This window comes from Ambystoma mexicanum, chromosome 5p, assembly GCF_040938575.1.
Source record: "Ambystoma mexicanum isolate Mex_15411 chromosome 5p, UKY_AmexF1_1, whole genome shotgun sequence".
Lineage (NCBI taxonomy): Eukaryota > Metazoa > Chordata > Amphibia > Caudata > Ambystomatidae > Ambystoma > Ambystoma mexicanum.
The window spans coordinates 32803048-32823009 of NC_090930.1; the positions used below are offsets into that span (position 1 = coordinate 32803048).

General features: G+C 48.1%; 1 protein-coding gene across 3 annotated transcripts in view; it reads right to left on the reverse strand.

Annotated features, from left to right (window-relative positions):
• LOC138481620 (G-protein coupled receptor 143-like) overlaps nucleotides 1–19962 on the reverse strand; it is a 232205-nt gene that overhangs the window by 136266 nt on the left and 75977 nt on the right. For 2 of the 3 annotated variants that reach the window (XM_069613807.1, XM_069613808.1), the window contains exon 2: nucleotides 10390–10655. The exons of the other annotated variant lie outside the window; for it this stretch is intronic. In XM_069613807.1, coding sequence (XP_069469908.1) covers nucleotides 10390–10648 — 259 coding nt within the window. In that variant the 5' untranslated portion in view covers nucleotides 10649–10655. The remainder of the gene's footprint in view (nucleotides 1–10389; nucleotides 10656–19962) is intronic. 3 annotated transcript variants of the gene reach the window in all.

Here is a 19962-nt window from a genome sequence, read left to right on the forward strand (position 1 = left end):
CGGTGTAATCCCCTCCCCCTCAAACTGCGCTCTAGCACTTTGAAGCGTCCTCTATGCGCTATATGGAATTACCAGTAAACATCTTAGACCAAATAACCGGACAGGCCCAAGGAAGATGGCAAAATACTGCTTTAATCTCAATGAATGAAAGCAGGGAGATGCACAGCTATCAAAATAGATGCATTCATATTCACACCTCCTCTTGTATATATACTTTTCTATACGTCATTTATGTCGTCATCCTACGTGACAATTTGCAAAACCCACTACTGGGATGGATTGGATTAGGGAAACATGTATACTTATAGAATTATATAGGGGCTAATATCTCATTGGCGGCCCCTTGTCTGTAGGCCACGCGGGCTGGTAAATTCAACATTGTATGTGAAAGTGCGTGGCAGGCCTTACGATTGGTTGGCAACCCTAACCACCTTGGACTTTCGGCGTGTTTATCAGCAAGTGAGTAGAAACGAAACCTAGGTGCTCGACATGCATCAATTTATTTCTCTTCCCCCCCCCCAATTAGTTCATCATATGTCATCGACCTGATCCTTAGCTAAAGCCTTCTGTTTGTTGCCCTCGTAGTCTGCTGAGTGTTCTGGAACATTGAGGGAGTATGAGCAGACCGCTAACTCCATCTGGGTTTTAATCAATAGCCCTGGTTTTCGACTCCTGAGTCACATGTTAGAAGACCACGACTTTGTCCGTTTCAGCCTCTTATTTAAGACCATTTGATTTTAATAACCAGGGTGTCATTACCCTCTCTGGCCTTTAGAGACTTGCTCACACCACCTCACATAGGCGTTTGCCCTCATGATTGTTCAATACTTGGCACTTGCAAATGTCCTCGTCTCTCCTAATCTTAGCAGAAATATGTCTCATGCACATGGTCCACTCCTTCGTCTCCCTTTGGGCCTTGCACCCATCTCTCGAAAGAGCCACCTTGACTTCAGGCCAAACTATTTTCTTCCAAATGCCATCCTATACGCTGCATGTATAGCTCTTTTTAGAAAGCTTTAATGTATCGCTTCTACCTTGCATTACAGTGTATTTACAGTTATTGGTCAGCACGTTATTTCATCATCTTATATTCACGATTACTTTGTCCTAGGTACACGTTTCACTTTTTGCTTCAGTTACATTGTCAGTTTTAAGTATTTTCATATTGTTTCGGCATAGTTTAGTTTGTTTATTTATAAAGCGCGTCCGAACCCTCAGGTAACTGGGCGCATAATCATGTGCACAACAGAGTTACATATCGTTACACAAACACCTTAATACGCCAGTCAGAGCATACATTAGTCCAAGCTCTGAGTAGTTACATACGCAAATAGAATATACAGAGAACAGGGTACAAGATAGTTGCAGTGGAGAGTGAGGATCGGGTTACAGAGTGGTCCTGAATCGGATATAGGCAGGGTGAACATTACTACCTGGTGGCCAGCGGCGGCTGGCCGAACGTGTCATTGAGAGATTAGATGTTTAGGCTAGTAGCCATGATTTCACCATGGCTCTGAATGGCCAGAATGCGGCTTCCAATCTAATTGCAAGAGGGAGGGTATTCCAGCATTGTGCTGCGCGCACTGGGCAACTGGAACCTCCTGCTGTTTTTAGGTTGTAGTTGGGGATCTTTAGTTGGTGCAGGTAGGGGGTTCTGGTGGGTCTAGTGGAGCAGTGTCTAGAGAATTTGTCTGAGAGGTAACGAGGGGCGGTGCGCAACAGGCACTTATGGGTGATGACCAGGGTTCTTAGCTTAATTCTGTCTCGGATCGGGAGCCAGTGGACTTCTTTGCTAGCCGTGGATATGTGAGCCTTGCACGGGAGGTTAAGGGCGCGTCGAAGTGCATTATTTTGCAGGATCTGGAGCCTGTTCAAGTTTTTTGTGGTAGTGCCTAGGTAGAGTGTGTTACAATAGTCTAATTTAGACAATATCAACGCTCTAGATAAGGTGAGGCAACTAGAGGTGGAGAGAAAAGGCCTGCAGGCATTGATCAAGCAGTGGACATCCTTCCTGGTGGCATCCTTCTTCTGCTTCTATGTGAGGGTATAATCTGAATGGCTGAGAGCATGCCGTCTTTCATACACTCAACGCGGTACAGGAAAGTTGCATGGATTCATGCATGGGTCCCCAATTCTAGCTCTTTGCCTGCTACTCCAACAGGCGGGTGGTGAGGGGCAGAGACCAGGGGAGAGGCATCCACCTGCTCCACCTCTAGCACTCCCTCCCTTGGCCGGCCACCTGCTCCTCTACAATACCACAAGGGAACCATGCACCAATGAGATAGGTCCACAAAGCTACCAGGCATTAGACAGCTTAGCAACCCCTACCTCTCCAATTCCCATAGACATCAATTATGCTGAAAACCACCCAAAAGACCAGGATGGTGGACGACAGGTGGTGAGATCCAGAAGGGAGAGAGGAGATTGCAAAAGAACGCCTGGACCTGTAAGCTCAAGTCAACAGAGGTGAAGGAATATTAGGTCCTGGTTGACCTGGATGGACAGGTAGTCACCACGTTATGGAATCAGGAAGCTGGCAAACGGCTATAAGATCAGACCTCATCTGTCTCAATAGTTTCTGAGCCCTTTGCCTATGTGCCAATTGAGACCATGAAGTCTACTCTCAATGCATAAGCAGCTCTCCAAGTCATTGATGAGTCTATAGGAAGTGGACATCGTGTAAATGTGTAAATGCCCAGCCTTCTGGGAAAAATAATCCTGGTAACAGAACTTTCAGCTTTTTCCTGCTCGATGAATTGGGCACAGCAAAGATGCCAGAAACCCTCAAAGTGTTTCACAAGTCTCACTACTCTAGGCACTTCAAATGCCTTGGAGAGCAACAGGCCCATGCACGGGGAACAGGACACCTCAAAATGGCCCAAGGATACCCTTTTCTTTACTAAATCCAAGACAAAAAAAGGCCAGTTCTCTTCATCACCCAGAACTCCAAACCCAGGAGGAAGGCTTTCGAGGACAGTCTCCCATCAGACTCCAAAATGTCCTTCACCTCTGGCTCCAACGTTACACCATTATTAAAATCTCAGACGAACAGTCATGAAACGTTATCAAGATAAATTGTGAAATACCTCAACACAAGTCACCACAAAACCACTATCACAGCATCTAATGCCATATAAATAACACCCAAATCAGCATCAATGGTCACTGAAGTACCGTGGAAACAGACAAGTTCTGTCCCCCAAACCATCTGGCCATTTTCACCAGCTCCAATTCCTACTCTACGGCAAAGCCCTTCCTGTTGGCTGTTGTGGAAAGAGATGTCGGTCAGAGGTGTGGGAATATGGGAAGAGGTTGCTGGAGATCACACCCCTTGGGATCCAAGAAATCCAGATGTGCGCCCACCCTCCCCCCTGTAAAGTATTACACTTATATTGGTCAGTGACCCATGTGGAACCCTGCACCCTCCGGCATCAAACTGTGACCCTGCCTCATTTTCCAAGTACAAGGTCCCGCTGCCCAACATGTCCTGCTGAACCAGCATCATGCACATGAAACGTCCCCTTTCTATGTAGTGGATCATATTCTGCCATCAAATGTACAGGAACATAGGCATGTTCCTGTACAGAAGAATAATGTCTTCTGTTATTGGGAGCGCTCTGAGACCTATGGGTGTGTAGAGCTATTTAAGAAATTAATCATTATGCATTTCCATGGTAACCCAAGGGAACACCACCCATGCGCCCATCAAATGCCCAGGAACAGCATAATGCGCTCATTAACCGATGCATATGCACAGGTTCTGCTTCACTGGCCCGGCTTCTGCATCACATGTGCCATCTCATCTGCTCTGCCTCAGACGGACTACTACGACCCCATTATGTACAGCTCTGTACAGCTCTGCCTCATAGCACAACCAAAAAGTGACCGCTGGAAGGTTTGGACTCAATCATAACCACTGGCATAGCTCTAGGTAACCCTCCTGTCCATCATTCTTCAGCCTTCCACCCCACTGCATAAGGGGAAAATCCAGCTCAAACTGCTAGGTCACCTCCCTACTGCGTGGGACCACAAGCAACCCCAGACATGCACCGTTGGGTTCTAGATGCAGGTTCAACACTACACATCCCCTTTCTTTCACAGAAGTGTATCCGGTATTCTCCATTAGTCAGTGTAATCCTGCAGGTATTGTCTCCGATAACTCCTGCCCCATCTCGAAGTGGACAGAGACTTATCTGTTGCATCTGACGAGGAAAACTTTCCACTTCTCACACCCTCCCTTTCCACACCAGTTTCACCACCCACATCAGCTGTCCTTCTCCCCATCACTTCACCCTAATTATCCTATTCCACCTTTCCACAATCCAATTGGTTTGTGGATGGTATATGGCACTGGTTTTATGGACAATAGCTCTCTTTTTGAAATATATTTCCATTTCCTTTGACTTAAACGGTGGGCCACTATCAGTGAGAACTACCCTGTAACCCTCACATAGTTCTTCCGAAAACTCAATTATTCTTTTTCTTGTGGCATGTGACATCATCACCATCTCCGCCCATCTTGTTAAAACATCCACAACCACTATGCAGAACATCCGGCATCCATCACTCTATGTTGGCAAAAACACATCACTCACCAGTTTCTCCCACAGTCTTCCCGGCATGTTGGTTAGAGCCATGGGACATTTCTCACTCAGACACACCTTGCCACTATTAGCACAACGGATACAATCCCTAAACCTCTTCTCAATCTGGGCATCGCACACCGGCCACCAATAATTGTTCCTTATGTGCTTTGCCTTCACAATCCCTGGATGACTTCCATGTCCGAGAGTATTATTTTCTCCTTCAATCCTTCTAGTGGTACAAGTTTGTCTCCCCTCATGAGAATACCACCACATACATGTAGTTAATCTCTTAAATTTCAAATTCTTTCAACACCTGTCTTTCTCGGAATAGCTTTATTCAGTCCTCCTTCCAACAGGTCTTTAATGATCATCTTTATTTTGCCGTCTTTATCCATTTCCTCATACCACTCCTGCTTAGAAATCGAGGGTTCCAATCGCTTACAAATCTCATCCTGTTCCTCATAGTTATCCCCGTCATTAGTCATGTGTGACAGAAAATCTGCCGTGTAGTTCCTCACCCCAGGAATAATTAGGATTGTGAAGTCAAACTCCTGCAATCTCCACCCCCATTTTATTATTCTGCTAGAAACGTTATCTAATTCTTTAGTCAAAAGAATTTCGACCAACGGCTTGTGGTCTGTATGGAGTTCAAATTTGGTGCTCCAGATAAAACTCCTGAACTTTCAGTGGCCCGCTTGATTGCTAGAGCTTATTTCACAATAGTTGCATAGGCTTTCTCTGGACCCTTCAGCAGGCGTGATGCAAATGCTACTACATACTCTTTTTTTGTCTTCAATTTGTGTGAGCACAGCACCCAAACCCACATTGCTAGAATCTGAGGTAATCACAGTCTGTCGCCCCCTTTTAGAATTATGTAGTGCCAGTGCGGTTGTTAATGCTTTCTTTATGTATCGGAACTCTTCTTCACAATTGACGTTCTATGGGAATTTTATGATTGATTTTAATAAACTTAAGGAACTTGTGTGGTCTGCAAATCCTCTGACAAACTTTGAATAATATTTTGCCATTCCGAAATGTGGAACTAGGTGTGACCATTTGCTCCATCGTACTGATTGGATCTTTCTTGGGTGTGATCCTTTCTTTGGAGATGACATGATCGAAGTATTCAATCTCTTTCCTATTAATTTTGGACTTATCTTTGAGGGTCATTCCTACGTTGTGCAATTTCTTTAGAACCTTCTCCAGCCTCCCCTTTGTTTTCAGCATAAATCAAAATGTCATCCTGGAAGAATATTACTCCATCTTCTCCATTGAAAATTCTAAACATAATCTTTTGAAATACTGAGGATGCTGAGATAAGGCCAAACGGCATACTCGAATATTGAAACATCTCTTCTGGTGTAATGAAAGCTGTAAAATTCTGCGATTGCTTATGGAGTTTAATTTGATGGTACGCCGAGGCGAGGTCGAGTGTAGAGAATACTTTTGCAGGGTCCATCATCGATATCAGTTCCTGTATATTGGGTAGCAGGTGTCTCTCAAGGACCAGCCACTTGTGGAGTTGTCTAAGAACAACACATATCCTGACTTTGCCTGAAGCTTTCCTCACAATAACCAGGGTAAACACCAATTCTGAGGCATCAATGCCCTGTATAATCCTTTGCTCTTTCAGTTTCTTCAATTCTGATTTTACCTCCTCTCTCATGAATAAAGTAATATTGGGAAGTGTTTGGGCCATGGGTCTGCAATCTTCTTTAGTAACATACGATGTGTGAATCCTTTCAAACATCCAATTTCCTCACTAAACACTTTAATCTTCAACTTACTCCGGCAAAGCTACACGTCCTCAATTGTTAACACAGATTCCTCGGTATTTGGGCCAAGCTGCGCTTCAAAAGCCTGATGTGTCCAACTTAGGAGAGAGAATGCTCCTCACTTTGACATATACGCACCCCTCAGCATGCCGTCCTTTAAATTTCAAATTTGCTTTGAACCAACCAATTAAATCTATCTTTGCTCTTCCATAGGCTCTGGGGGGTATATCCACTTCCTGTAAATATTCAGGTCCAATTTTATTTCACACCACTTATGGAATTAGCGTGTACTTGGCTCCAAAGTCAGCTATCATGCTTATTCTGGGCGGGGGTCATTAACCTGGACAATAGTTGTTGGGCTGTTTCTTGCTATTCATCCCCTACAGCAGAAATGCACTCTCTTTCTTCATCCCCAATCCAATTAGTAGAGTTTTTATACCTACAACATCTGGCCAGGTGTCCATTCTCATTTCAGATTCTGCATATACCTTTAAGCGCTGGACACATTGGAATGTTGGCCCAATGGGAATGGCTATCACATCTGTAACACATCCTGTGTGCCAGTCATCCCCTTTGACTTTGGCCACAACCACATTGACTCTCCATGACTGGCATCCTTCTGCCGCTACTATTCAATGCATCTCTGCGATCACTATTGTATCTGCATTCTCTGTTGTCCTTAATCCATCTCCTCCCTACACTTTGGTTACCTTTTGCCGCTATGGATTCTCCGGTTTGTTGTGATGCTGAGACGGGGGCGTGCTCGACTGTCAGTTCTTTTGTTCTGCCTTCCAAAGCCTTTATGCATTTCTCAGTATGCTCAACCTTCTTAGCTACTCGTAAAACCATTTCTAACGGTGGTTCAATCAAGTTGTTGATGTCCTTGCTAGTTTACACAAAGCTGCAATATATTGTTAAACACACTCTACCTCCTCTTGTATGCGTTTCCCAAACTATCGTTCCAGAACTGTACACATTTTTATTCATAATGTTTGTTCATCATCTTTACAGCTTTTTCATATTCATTCTGTCGTTAGGTCAGGAATATCTTCAAACTTTTCTTGTCCAGCAGGTCCTAAACAATGTAAGAACAGAGACTTTTTTCGGTCAATACTACATTGGCATAGTGTTTGAAACTCTTAAGCCATCTCTTCCATGGCAAGGTTGGTTCTCTGGCTTCGGGTAGAAACACTGTTGGTGGAGGAACGCTATGCAATGCAATGCCATGTCTCCTGCACCCCTGTGGATGGATGTGATTATGTGGAACTGTTTTGGTGAGTTATACAAAATCAAGTGTTTTTATTTTTAATACTACTACTCCTTGTAATTGTTAGATGCTGTTATTGATGAATGCTGCACTTATTGCTCCAGCAAATAAATGCATATATCAAAATAAAGTGAGTCTTTTCTTTTAAGGAAACAAAAAAAACAAACAAAAAAAAAATGTAAACACACACACACAAGGAGAGTGCTTCTATCAGGTCAGAGCTCTCTATTGATGCCGGACTCCTATAAATGGCCACCTATCATGCGATTACATCGCACGTTGATGGGTGCCTTTCACAAAAGTTGCTGTCGATTCTCGTGGCCGCCTCCCACCACTCTTAAGACACTGCGGGACCAAAACAAGGAGGGCCCGTACCATTAACACACTGGCTCACCTCAACAATGCCGGAATCGGCACCTGCACTGCGCTACAACACCGCGGCTGAATCTGGGCAGGCAAGGATCACTACCGAAGTTCCTCATCACCATTTGAAGGAGGTAGGGCACCGCAAGAGGATATACTTGTATTGGGTTTAACTGTATAATTATAAGTTACATATTATATACAACTGAGATAGAAGCAAATACGAGCCGCGCTCTAGACGCCGCTCCAACCGCCATATTCTCCTCGCGTTACTCCTCTCCTACCTCTGGAGCTCCACATTCCGTGTAGCGTCATTGGGTGCTTAACGAGATGCAGGTCCCGCTCTACAAAAACATACATCGCTGAGAGCTAATGACGTGTTGTTGCAGGGAAGTATTTGTTTCAGAACATGGCCCAGCTGTGGATTGCCATAAACAGGGAGTAATTGAGGCAAGACTTGCTCCCTGCAGCAGTGAATGGGTAATAAGAATCAAAAATGAGATCCAAGAAGATAATGTGAATAAATACAAAATAGAGATTTCAATATTGTGATGACGTATGCCAAGGGTTACCCCCATGTCTGCATGCTGGCGCTATACCAGTTGAACACAAGGTGCAGCCAGTTCAACCAATATCCAGACAAGGTCTTAAGTACTCCCCGAGTATCCTTCAAAAGGACGTGGCAATTGACCAGGTGAAGAACACCAAAAACGTAGCCTGTAGTACTCATCAAGAAGACAACGCCACAAAATTGAGATTGTGTGTTGACCTCAGAGCTCAAATAAGCAACATCCCCAATGAGGAGATTAGATTTAAGGTGGATCGCCTCAAAGCATTGCTGACACTCGTAGCGTAGGATCAACAGGTAGACCGAGTTTCAAACCCATAGTCATATCATTAGGATGCAGGGGGGATAAACTCCTATGAAGGAAAAAGATCTTTCCACAAAAAAGCAGGACATTCCGTTCAGAGAATACAAGCAAAACAGTGTTGGGATGGGGTAAATCATCAAATGTACAGAGTCTGAATCGAATAGTTATGCCGATTTCCCTCCGCATCTCCATTTATAGCCTCTTTACTTCTAGTCAAAGATGGGATTAGCTGGGTTAAATGGAAACAAGTTGTACGGACTTTCAACTAGAAATCATAAGGGTTTTCTATGAGAAAAGGTGTCTGGATGGGTCAACGCAACTAGTCTCCAGGACCTGATTAAGGAATGCTGAAATGTGTCCAGATGCCCTATCCAGGATCACTTAATAGCCTCAGCGCCTAGGGATACAGTGCCCTACTCACATTTGACACTCCCATTAGCATTTCTCCCACACTACACTTGAGGCACTTGTCAGGGCTATACATGTTTACCAGCCATTAGTCAACCTCATGAGATACTCCAACCAGAAAGTATTTCTCCCCCTCCATTTATGGTAGGTGCTGGGACATGATAGTCTCACCATCTAGCTGTGGGTCCCCCTTCGGGACCGCTTCTCTCACACATTCCATAACTGATCTTTTCACGCTCTGGATCAGTTCTTCTCCTGGGCCAGGCTAATAGTTGCTGAATCTGCCCCATCCTTCCTACCAGTACTACATTTGCTTCCTCTCCAGGCCAGGCTACTATTCCAGACTGCATGCATCATTTACAAAGTAGTCACGAGTAGCACAGCTGCGTACCTGGCGGCTAAGCTCCACATATCTGGCGACAAGTGCAGCTCATGCAGCAAAAACGACCAGCCAGCTCCAATAGCAGCTTGCCCTCACAGAGAGGGCCTGCAAACAATCATTCACTGGTCACACACCCACCCTCTGGAACTCTATCCCGGAATCGGAATGTCAATTTCATGTCACACATGTCTCAAAACAGGTCTTTCAACAGCTTCTGACCAGGGATTAATCGCAATGGACTCCCAGACCTCAACTCACAGTACTGCCCTACTGTTTAAAGATGCCAGCTCAAACGCTCGCTACCCAAACCTTGTACAGCGCTCCGCTGCTCTCGAGCTAGGTCTGGACTTTAAACAATAAAATAATTAAATAAGTGTGACCCCGCTATTCCACTTAACTTATTCCACATTAGATTGGCTCTGGTGACTCAACGGCTTGGCCTCAGCAGCATGATTGTGTTACCTCCACCTTTGAGGTAGAAAACACTAGTCGAGGGAACAAAGAGGCAAGTGTACAATCCCCCAGTAGGGATAAGAGGAACATTTGGTGTCTGAGAAGATGGATTGTATTCAATTAGTAAGGATTGCGATGATGACGCATAACGTCACGATTCCTGACAAAGTGATGTTCCCTTTGTGAATTTTCCAAGCGGCCCTTAATGTAGCAATTCTTACCTGCATTTCCCAGGCAGCAGCACAGGTGGCGAGCAAGAATCCCCTAATGTAGCAATTCTTACCTGCATTTCCCAGGCAACAGCACAGGGTGGCCATGCGTCCGATCCTAAGGGCTGGTTTGCGCTTTTCTGGGCTTGCGCAGCCGAGTTCAGCATAACCGCGGCGATGCCTGGGAAGGGCCTGGAAAAGCATCCCAGCCAGACCCAGGGTGGCACTGCACAAGCACAGTCCGTGGAAGACTTCAGGGTGGAAGTTAAGGACCAGCTCAGTAGCAGGATCTCTTTGTGGGCAGCAGAAGCGCTGGGTCCTCAGCAGGGCCATGGCGGTTCTAATGGAGAAGAGAAGCAGATTGACTGGACTCCTTCCATACAACAAACTAGTCACACTCATTTATTTATTCATTCATAGAAGCGTGCATAACTCATGGGCGTCTAGGCGCTGATTACAAGAGAAGAAAATATAGGCAAAGTGATGGCAGAGTCGTGGCCCGGTGCAAGTGTGCGTAATTGAGCAGGTGGGTCTTTAGCCGTTTCCAGAAGTCTGTACAAGGGTTCACCTCTCAAGGCAGGGGGGGGGGTCGAGTTCCAAAGTGGCAAATTCTGCAGGCAAATTTGAGTCAGGCAACAGCACCACTAAAAGCCTAAGGCTGTAGTTGGGCAGGTGTCCATATTGCTCAACCACAACATAGACCAGGGGTCTGCAACGTGTGGGAATCCAGATGTTTAGGACTATGACTCTCATGATGCCTCCATTGGCTATGCTGGCTGGGGCCGATGGGTGCTGCAGTGCAAATCATCTGGTGAGGGAGGCAATGATTTGGTAAAGATTAGCAGGATTTCATTTTCTTAGGTTACCAGGAACAGATCTGGGAGGTAATGGTGGGGCTGTATGGGCCCCACGTGCTTGGCCATAACTTACAAGTTCTTTGGGCAACACGGATTTTGTCTGTTAACGCAGTGTTGGATTTCCAAAAGATTTGTTTACAAAATAAAAGAATAATGGTGCATTTTTGAAGCATAGTGTGGTGTGTTGTTTTAAATTACTCACGCGTTGGAGTGACGAAACTCTGTCGCGTGCTGATAAACGGGGCGTGCCCACAATGCAGCAGAGTCCGCGAGGAGCCAGTCTGGGGGGCCGTTGGGGCTTGCTGTGCAAATGGCCCTACAGGGCACATTCGACATTGGCGACGAGGAGGTCTGCATCTGTCGCACGGGCCCCCTGGTCGCGCCAGGCGGCGGCTCGGGATCACGTGACCGGCCGAGGAGCCGACTCGTGTGTCATGGTGAGAGGCATCTCGTGTACACGCGCGTGGAGGTTGCAGCTCCCCATTTGTGATGTAGTCAATCATGGACCTCCTCACGCTCGTACTCAAGTGTCGCCCTTTCACACGTGCATACCAGAAAGGAGAGTCGGCACAAGGAGCTGGGTTGCAACACGTCTTTATTCTTGAAGACCCTGCGTTAGACTAACTTCTGGGCGGTAACCCCGCCCCTCAACATACGCGGGTCGCAGCCCGCGGATCAAACAAACAGAGGACTGTCGTCCTTAGATAAGGAAGTGAGGACATCACATCCCCCCCGTTACTAAACTTTAAGTCCAACTTAGCTCATTTCCTCGATGAAGCGGTGGGGCTTTTTCCTCGTCCTGGTTGGTCGACCTTCTATTCTTGTCGAAAGATCTGTCCATGACTCAGGATTCACTTCTCCTTCGGAGTCTTCTCTATCTCCTTCATATGGAGCATCCCATGGATTTAGCTCATAACTCAGGTTTGTGTCACCTAAGGCTGGGGCTCTCGATACCCTTCTGAAGTGGGATGAGTTCCTGGTTATGGTCCTGCTGTCTCCTTCCGCGGTGATGAGTGATCCTTTCCTGCGGATGACGATGAGAGGCTCCTCGCTGAATGGGGCTACGTTTTTCCGAGGCTGGGGCTGGCGGACTATCACCATGTCTCCTAGCGCCAAATCATTTGTTTTGGCTTGTCGTTTTGTGTCCGCGGCCCTTTTCATGGTTTCCTTCATGCGTGCATCCTTCACCCTCATTTCTGCGTCCCTTGCATAGTGGTCTTCCTCAATGGCTACGTGTGGTATTCTTGTTCTTATTGTTCGCCCGAACATCACTTCTGAAGGGGTTTTCCCCGTGGTGCTGTGTGGCGTATTTCTGTAGTCTCGCATGAGTTGGTATAACAGTTTTTCCACAGGTTCGCCCGTGATGCGAGCAATTTGTGTGGTGCGCTTGATGTTGCTCATGAACCGTTCGACGGTCCCATTGGCTTGTGGCCATAGAGGTGTTACTTTTCTGTGTCTGAAACCCATGTATTCGGCAAATCTTTGGAAGTCCTGTCCTGTGAATGGAGGTCCATTGTCAGATTTAACTACTTTGGGTACTCCGTACGTTGCGAACATCCGATCTAGGACTGGTATGGTGTGGTGTGCAGATGTTGATGGGACTATCTGTAGATCGGGGTATCTTGAGTACTCGTCTACCGCCACCAGAATGTATTCTCCTCCTTCCATGGGCCCAAAGTGATCGATGGCTATTTCTTCCCATGCCCCTTCAGGTAGTGCGGTCATGTTTAGAGGTTCTGGGGAGGTGTGTGGCTTCACGAGAGCACAGGTGGGGCAGTCTTGTAGCAGTTCTTCTACTGCGGTATCTAGCTGTGGGAACCATATTTTCTGCCTCAGCATCCTTTTGGTGGACACAATTCCTCGGTGTCCTTCATGGGCAAGTTCGAGTATCTTCTGGCGCAGACTGCGCGGTATCACTAGCTTTGTTCCTTTTAGCAGCATCCCTTCGTCTGATTTTGCCAGTTCTTCCTTCACGGCTAGGAAGCAGGTGAGATCCCGCTTGACATCTTCGTTCATGTTTTCTCGAATTTGCTTGGCATGCTTCCATCGCCCTGTCTCTAGGCATCGGAGGATGGTTTGTATCCCTTGATCCGTGTTTGATTCACTAATGATGTGATCCATGTCCAGACCTTGCGGTGTGTTGCTGTGAATGACATATCTTATGTACTGGTCAGCTATGGATGGTTCTGGTCCACACGCGTCCTTTGGGTGTCTCGAGAGGAAGTCGGCAGGGTTCTGTTCTTTTCCGGGTCTGTGAGTGATGGAGAATTGATAGTCCTGTAGCCGGAGGGCCCATCGAGCTATGCGTGGTGGCATTTTAGCTTGAGGGTTGCCATAAATGAAGATGAGGGCTTGGTGGTCCGTTACAACTACGAAAGGCTTTCCGTATAGGAACAAATGGAAATGTTCACAGGCCCACACCACGGCCAGCCCTTCTTTCTCTGCCTGGGAGTAGGCTTGCTCGGTCTTGAAGAGGCTTCGACTGGCATAAGATATGATATGTTTCTTGTTTTCTTCTCGGTCATCGAGTTGTGTCAGGATGGCGCCTAGGCCTACTGGACTGGCGTCGACAATGAGTTCTGTCGTTCTTTTGGGGTCGAAGTATGCCATATTCTGGGCGTCGGATATGCGATCTTTAATCGTTTGGAATGCTTCCTGGCACTGAGGGGACCATGTAAACTCTGTGTTGAGTTTGGTGAGTGCTCGGAGGGGTTCACTGATGGATGCAAAATCTCGTATGTATCGGGTGCAGTAACTCGCAAGGCCCAAAAAGGACCTGAGGTCTGATGTAGTCGCGGGTGGCGGGGCTTCTCGGAGTGCACTCACTTTTTCCGGGTCGGGTGTCATTCCTTTTTCAGAGAATATGTGACCAAAGAAGCGGAGCGTTTTCTTGCGAAATTCACATTTGTCTTTGTTTAGTGTGAGTCGTGCCTCTTCCAGGGCCATGCACACTCTCATTAGTGTATCATCGTGTTGCTCTTGAGTTTGACCAAACACCAGGATGTCGTCGCTATAGTTTAGGCAGTTGGGTACATGTTTGATGATATTGTGAATTTCTGCCTGAAAGATTTCAGCAGCGGACGACACACCGAAACTTAGCCGTTTGTAGCGGAAGAGTCCTAGGTGAGTGGCGAAAGTTGTTACATATCGAGAGCTTTTGCATAGTTCCAGCTGATGGTACCCTTTGTTGAGGTCCAGTTTAGAGAACACAGTTGCCCCATTTAATAGATGTACCATATCTGTTATCCTCGGGGCTTGATGGCGTTCCCTTAGTATTGCTTCATTCGGCCTTCTCATGTCCACGCATATTCGGATGTCTTGAGAGTCCCTTTTGGGTACTGGTACAATTGGGGAGACCCATGGCGTGGGTCCTTCTGCCGGCTCAATGATGTCTGCATCCAGCAATTTTGTTAGTTCCTTTTCCACTTGTTTTTGAATGTTTATGGGTATTCCTCGATAGTGTTGGGCTATGGGTGGGACCTTGGGGTCAATGTGGAGTTCTATTTGCCTGTCCTTCAGCTTCCCGAGGCCTTTGAATAGTGAGGGGAACACCTGTTCTATGTTTGCAGTGGGGTCTAGGTATTTGCGTACCATAAGACGGTACAATATGTGTATTAGTCCCATTTCTATTGCTGCCTGATAACTCAGTATGCATCCGCTCTCAGTCGCTGCTTCGAGGACGTGCATGGGTATCTTCTTTTCATGTTCTTTGTATCGGCACGAGGCCATGAAGAAGCCTTTACATGCGAGCGGGGTCTTTGATCCATAAGGAAAAATGAGTGTTCGCGCTGGTTGCAGGCGGGGGGCATTAGGTATGCTCTCGTAGACTTTCTCACTGATCACGTTTACGGTTGCTCCCGTGTCAATTAGAAATTCTGCTGCCGTTTGATTCACTTGTATTCTGAGGATTGGGCTATGCTCTTTTGCTGTGCTGTTTCCTAGCGCATATAGGTATCCTTTCCTTCTTGGTGTTTCCGGGTGTCTTTCCGATTTAGATGTTTTCTCATCCGACGAAACACTGGACGCGCTGTCAGACTGTGATTGTTCGATGAGGCACCGTACGTATCTCCGTGGTCTTCTCCTTGACCTGGGAAGTGGTGTTCTGTTCTCCCTCCATTCTCTCTTCTCATGCCTTCTTTCCGTCTGGTCGTCATAATGTTTGTGGCGCCCTTGTTCATGGGTCTGGTGTGACCCTCGATGGTTGCGGTAGGGCGTTGTTTGATTTTGTTCTGGTTCTGGTATGGGCTTGTGGCTCCTTCCAGCCCCTCTCATCTTGCTGCGGAAGATCAGACATACGGCTTTGTAGTGGTCTTCACCACCGCACGCGGAACAGTTTTGTCCTATTGCAGGGCATATTCCTTCGTGGGGATATTCGTGTCCGCACCGGTAGCAGAACGGATCACTGTTTCTTGCAGTCCCTTCCAGTTTGTTGAGGCATTCATGTTTTCCATGTGTAATCTTTATGTCATCCAAACCTTCCACTTGTGCAGCTAGGGCTGCATCCGAGCGAGCCAGTCGAAGAATTTCGTCAAGGCTGCGCGGTTTCTGCAGGAGTCGTTTGCGGAAGTCGGCACTTTCACATCCCAATATGATCTGTGACCTGAGGGCCTCCTCATTAGAGTAATTATTGAAATCACAGCGCTTCATTTTTGCTCGTAATCTCATGACGAATGCATCTATGGTTTCACCCTTTTGTTGTTTGGTGGTGTGGAAAATGTGCCGCTCATAGCCCACATTGGTGTGAGGTGTGAAATATTCCCTGAGCGTAGTTTTTAGCTTGACGTACGTGTCTGTGCTGTCCTTGGGAATTTCGTCGAGAATGTCTCGGACATTTGGTCCGACAGCATGATTTAGAAGATTGAGTTTTTGGTCATCTTCCAGTGCGCCTGCCGCTTTCAGGCATACCTCAAAGTCCCTCAGCCACCTCTTCCACCTTGATCCTAGGGTGCCGGAGTCGGTGAGGTCGAAATTTGCTGGTAGCTGTGTTAGGAGGCTGTCTGTCATTTTCTTATAGCCTGTGCTGCTTGGTGTTACTGGGATGGTTAGTGAGTCTTCCTCTGAATTACTCATGAAACTGTTTCTGTGGTTATTTGGCTGAGCCGGGTGTGATTTGTCACTCTGCAGCTGGGGAGCGCTGTAGTTCAGGGTCTTAGTAGAAAGTCTTGGCGCGGTGGCACCCTGTTGCCAGCAGGGGGGGCGCTGTGGTTTCTATTCCTAGTGCGGTGGCACTTTATTGCCACCAGGGGTGCTGCAAACTGGGGCCTTAGCTGCTGATGTCGACAGGTGCGTGGTGTGATTTAATTTGTGCCGGAGGGGAGAGGGCTCGCTCTTACCCCTTTGTGTCGGACTGTTGGAGCGGGAGGTTTTCGCCTCCACCGCTCGTGTGCGTTGCCGTTGGCGGGAGGCCACTCCTCCACTGCCCGGTGATGTGTCCGCGGGAAGCTGGCAACTGCTCCACCCGCGCGGGGAGCCTCTGCTCCACCCGCCGATTACTTCGTGTGCTGGGCCGGGCCTCCGCGGGCGTTTCCGGGCGGTGGAGGAGTGGCCTCCCGCAGACGGCAAGGTGTCTGCGCGGGGAGCTGACAGCTGCTCCACCCGCGTGAAACACTCGCGCTGGAGATTGGGCCGATATGGGCCCACGTGCGATCAAGGTCCGGGCTCCCAGTGGTGACAGGGGATGTACCACGAGCAGCGGACCGACGATTTTGGGCACGACGGGAACTTTATTTCCTTCGTCGCCAGTGTGATGTAGTCAATCATGGACCTCCTCACGCTCGTACTCAAGTGTCGCCCTTTCACACGTGCATACCAGAAAGGAGAGTCGGCACAAGGAGCTGGGGTGCAACACGTCTTTATTCTTGAAGACCCTGCGTTAGACTAACTTCTGGGCGGTAACCCCGCCCCTCAACATACGCGGGTCGCAGCCCGCGGATCAAACATAAACAGAGGACTGTCGTCCTTAGATAAGGAAGTGAGGACATCACATCATTGGAGTGCTCGTTCAAAACAAACATTGAGGAAACTGCACATCTTGTTTTTTTGACATTCACAGCACCTTCCAATAAGGTTACTGGTGCATGTCATTGGCATCTCTCCGTCTCATGTGGAGGTGGGCCTAAGAATCCTGGTGGACTTTGGGTGGCTAGCTGGAAAGGGACAAGTGTTTTTTCTTCTGGGTCAGAGGGGGTGCTTGTGTGGGGCTGATTTGCAGCCTGTGTCAACTGGGGAGGTCTGTGTGCCCAACACCCATCTCTGTCCTTCGACACCGAGCATGCAGGACGATCAAGGAGGTGGTGATGCTGCTGGTGGGGTCCCCCAACTAGGAGCGTGAGTGCCAGGCCAGCATAGATCGTTCAAACTCCAGCATGGGGGTGATGTCTCAGGGGCACCGTCCAGCCTGGGACCGAGGTGCAATCTGTGATTCAAACACCTCAAAATGTATTTTAAGGCCACAGAGGAGACAGACGATGAGAGCAAGTTGGCGACCCTCATATATGTGGCTGTTCCTGCAGTCCAGAAGATCTTCAAAACGTTACAACCCATAGATGAGTCTTATACAGCGGCAAGGAATGAGCTGAGGGAACATTTCTTGCCACTTGCAAACATGGACTATAAGAAGTTTGTGATGTGCGATGCAAAACAAAAGGATGACGAATCCCTCGGGACGTTCCATGGCCGGCGCTGGCGCCTGTCGATAACATGTGCATGGGTCAATGAAGAACGTATGATCCACAACCAATTAATCCAAGGGGCCATGTCTGGTGAATTCCAGGCCTGACTTATCCCGAATCCTTGAATTGGAAAGATCGTATGAGGTGGGCGAAACACGTGCCTCCAAGATGGACACGGCCATTCGCACAGTCAAGATCTACGAGTTGAGCACAGTGAATCGAGGCCAATGGGTGAGGGGTCTGGCAGGCCATAGTACCATCAAGGGAGAGATGAGCAAAGCCACCCGAGTCAAGCCTCACGTGTGGGTGTCCAGCAAAGGGGATGGTGTGCGGAAGGTGTGGTAATGTTGACCACCAAGCACAAAGGACCCAGGAGGCCAGCACAACATTGGAGCAGTTGAGGAGGGTTCAGGATGAACTGGCTTTTGTGGAGTCGGGTCTTCTGTTGAGGAGGGGCCAGGATGGTGGTACCTGCGACTAAGATACAGCAGGTCATCGCGCTGGCCCACCAGGGACATCAGGGGATGGCCAAAACAAAAGCCCACCTAAAATTGAAAGTCTGGTTTCTGGATCTAGAAAGGAAGGTTGAGGAGTGTGTAACAGGCTGCATATGAGTCAGACCCCGCCCCGGCGCAAAGTGAGCCCACTATTGAGTCCGTGCCTGAAGAACACTGGCGTGGGACACAGTGCATGTGGAAATTGGCTGAACAGGAAGGGACACAGTTTCTGTTAGTGGTTGATCAATGGACAAGGTACCCATAAGTAGAGTTCCTGGAGTCGGTGGCATTTGACGATGCAGCGGCAGCATTGGAGAAGATATTTGCCACTCATGGCCTGCCCCTCGTGGGGTGCTCCAACAAATGGCCACCGTTTAAGGGGAGGAGGGGAGAGGGGAGTGTTTTGGTCAGCTCATGAAGGAGTACAGGAGCCACCATCAGATGATAATGCTGATCTGGCCCAGAGCAAACGGCAACAAGGTGTTCTGCGTTGCCCATGGCCAAGGATAATGTCTCAAGAGGGCTCTATATCAGTTTTGAGGGAGCATCATGCAACCCCCCCACTGTTCAACTAGGGTTGCGCCGGTCAAGGCCATGTTTAAGAGATGCCCTAGGGGTCTGCTGCTAGACACCGGAGACGGGGAACCAGCAGAGAGAGAAGGATAGATCAGCTGAGGAAAGAATAGCCAGGAATGAAGGGGAGAACATCTGAAGAAGACTCAGGCAGCATCTGCTGCTGCCGGGAAACAAGGAACAGGCACCCCCAGGGGTAGCGATCACAACCGTATGAAGCCAACCTCATGGACGTGGTGGCAGTAAAGGGATCAATGGTGACCGCATCAGACGGAAGTGCCACTGTCACAAGAAATGCGAGCTTCTTCAAGAGGAACGGGGAGACCCGGCAGCCAGGCATGTCTCCCGTAGGAGGGTGTGCTGAAGAAGGCGAAGGTGGAGGGACTGACAGTTCACATATCTTCCTGGACCAGGGCGAAGCAGATGAGGAGAGGCCGAGCTGGGAAGGGGGCCGGCGGAATCCGCAATGTGCTGTGACGGGAGACCTGCACACCTCAATGACTATGTGCTGGACACCTGAAGTAGGCGCTGGACATTGCTCAGTGTGCCTCGATTGATTGTGTGGTTAGCTGCCAGTGTTATGTGTGGGCAGGTTTGTCTCCACTGTTTTGTTGTTGAAAAAGGAGGAGTGTGGTGCGTTGCTTTAATATACACACAAGACAGAGTGACGTAACTATTGCGTGCTAATAAATGGTGTGTGTCCGCAATGCGCGAAGCCCGGGCGAATAACAGCTGGTCATGAGTATTATGTGAGACCGGGAGGGGGTGGGGGACTTGCAGTGTGCACAGCCTTATGAGGAACATTCAACACATATCTGAGCAGGAAGCAAAAAGGTGCCCATTCCTTTTTGTACACGCCATCTACACTAGCTATGTCCGCAACACCTCCCTCCTTAGAGACGCTGCAAGCGCTGCATGCAGCTTGACTCACAATTACATTAAGGAGTTCCTGTTATTCCACCAGATCCAGAACTTGTGGGTGTGGGAGCAGCTCACATGCCGCAGAGTTGGGCCATCTGTCCTGGTGAGTTGGTGACAATGGGGGTCAT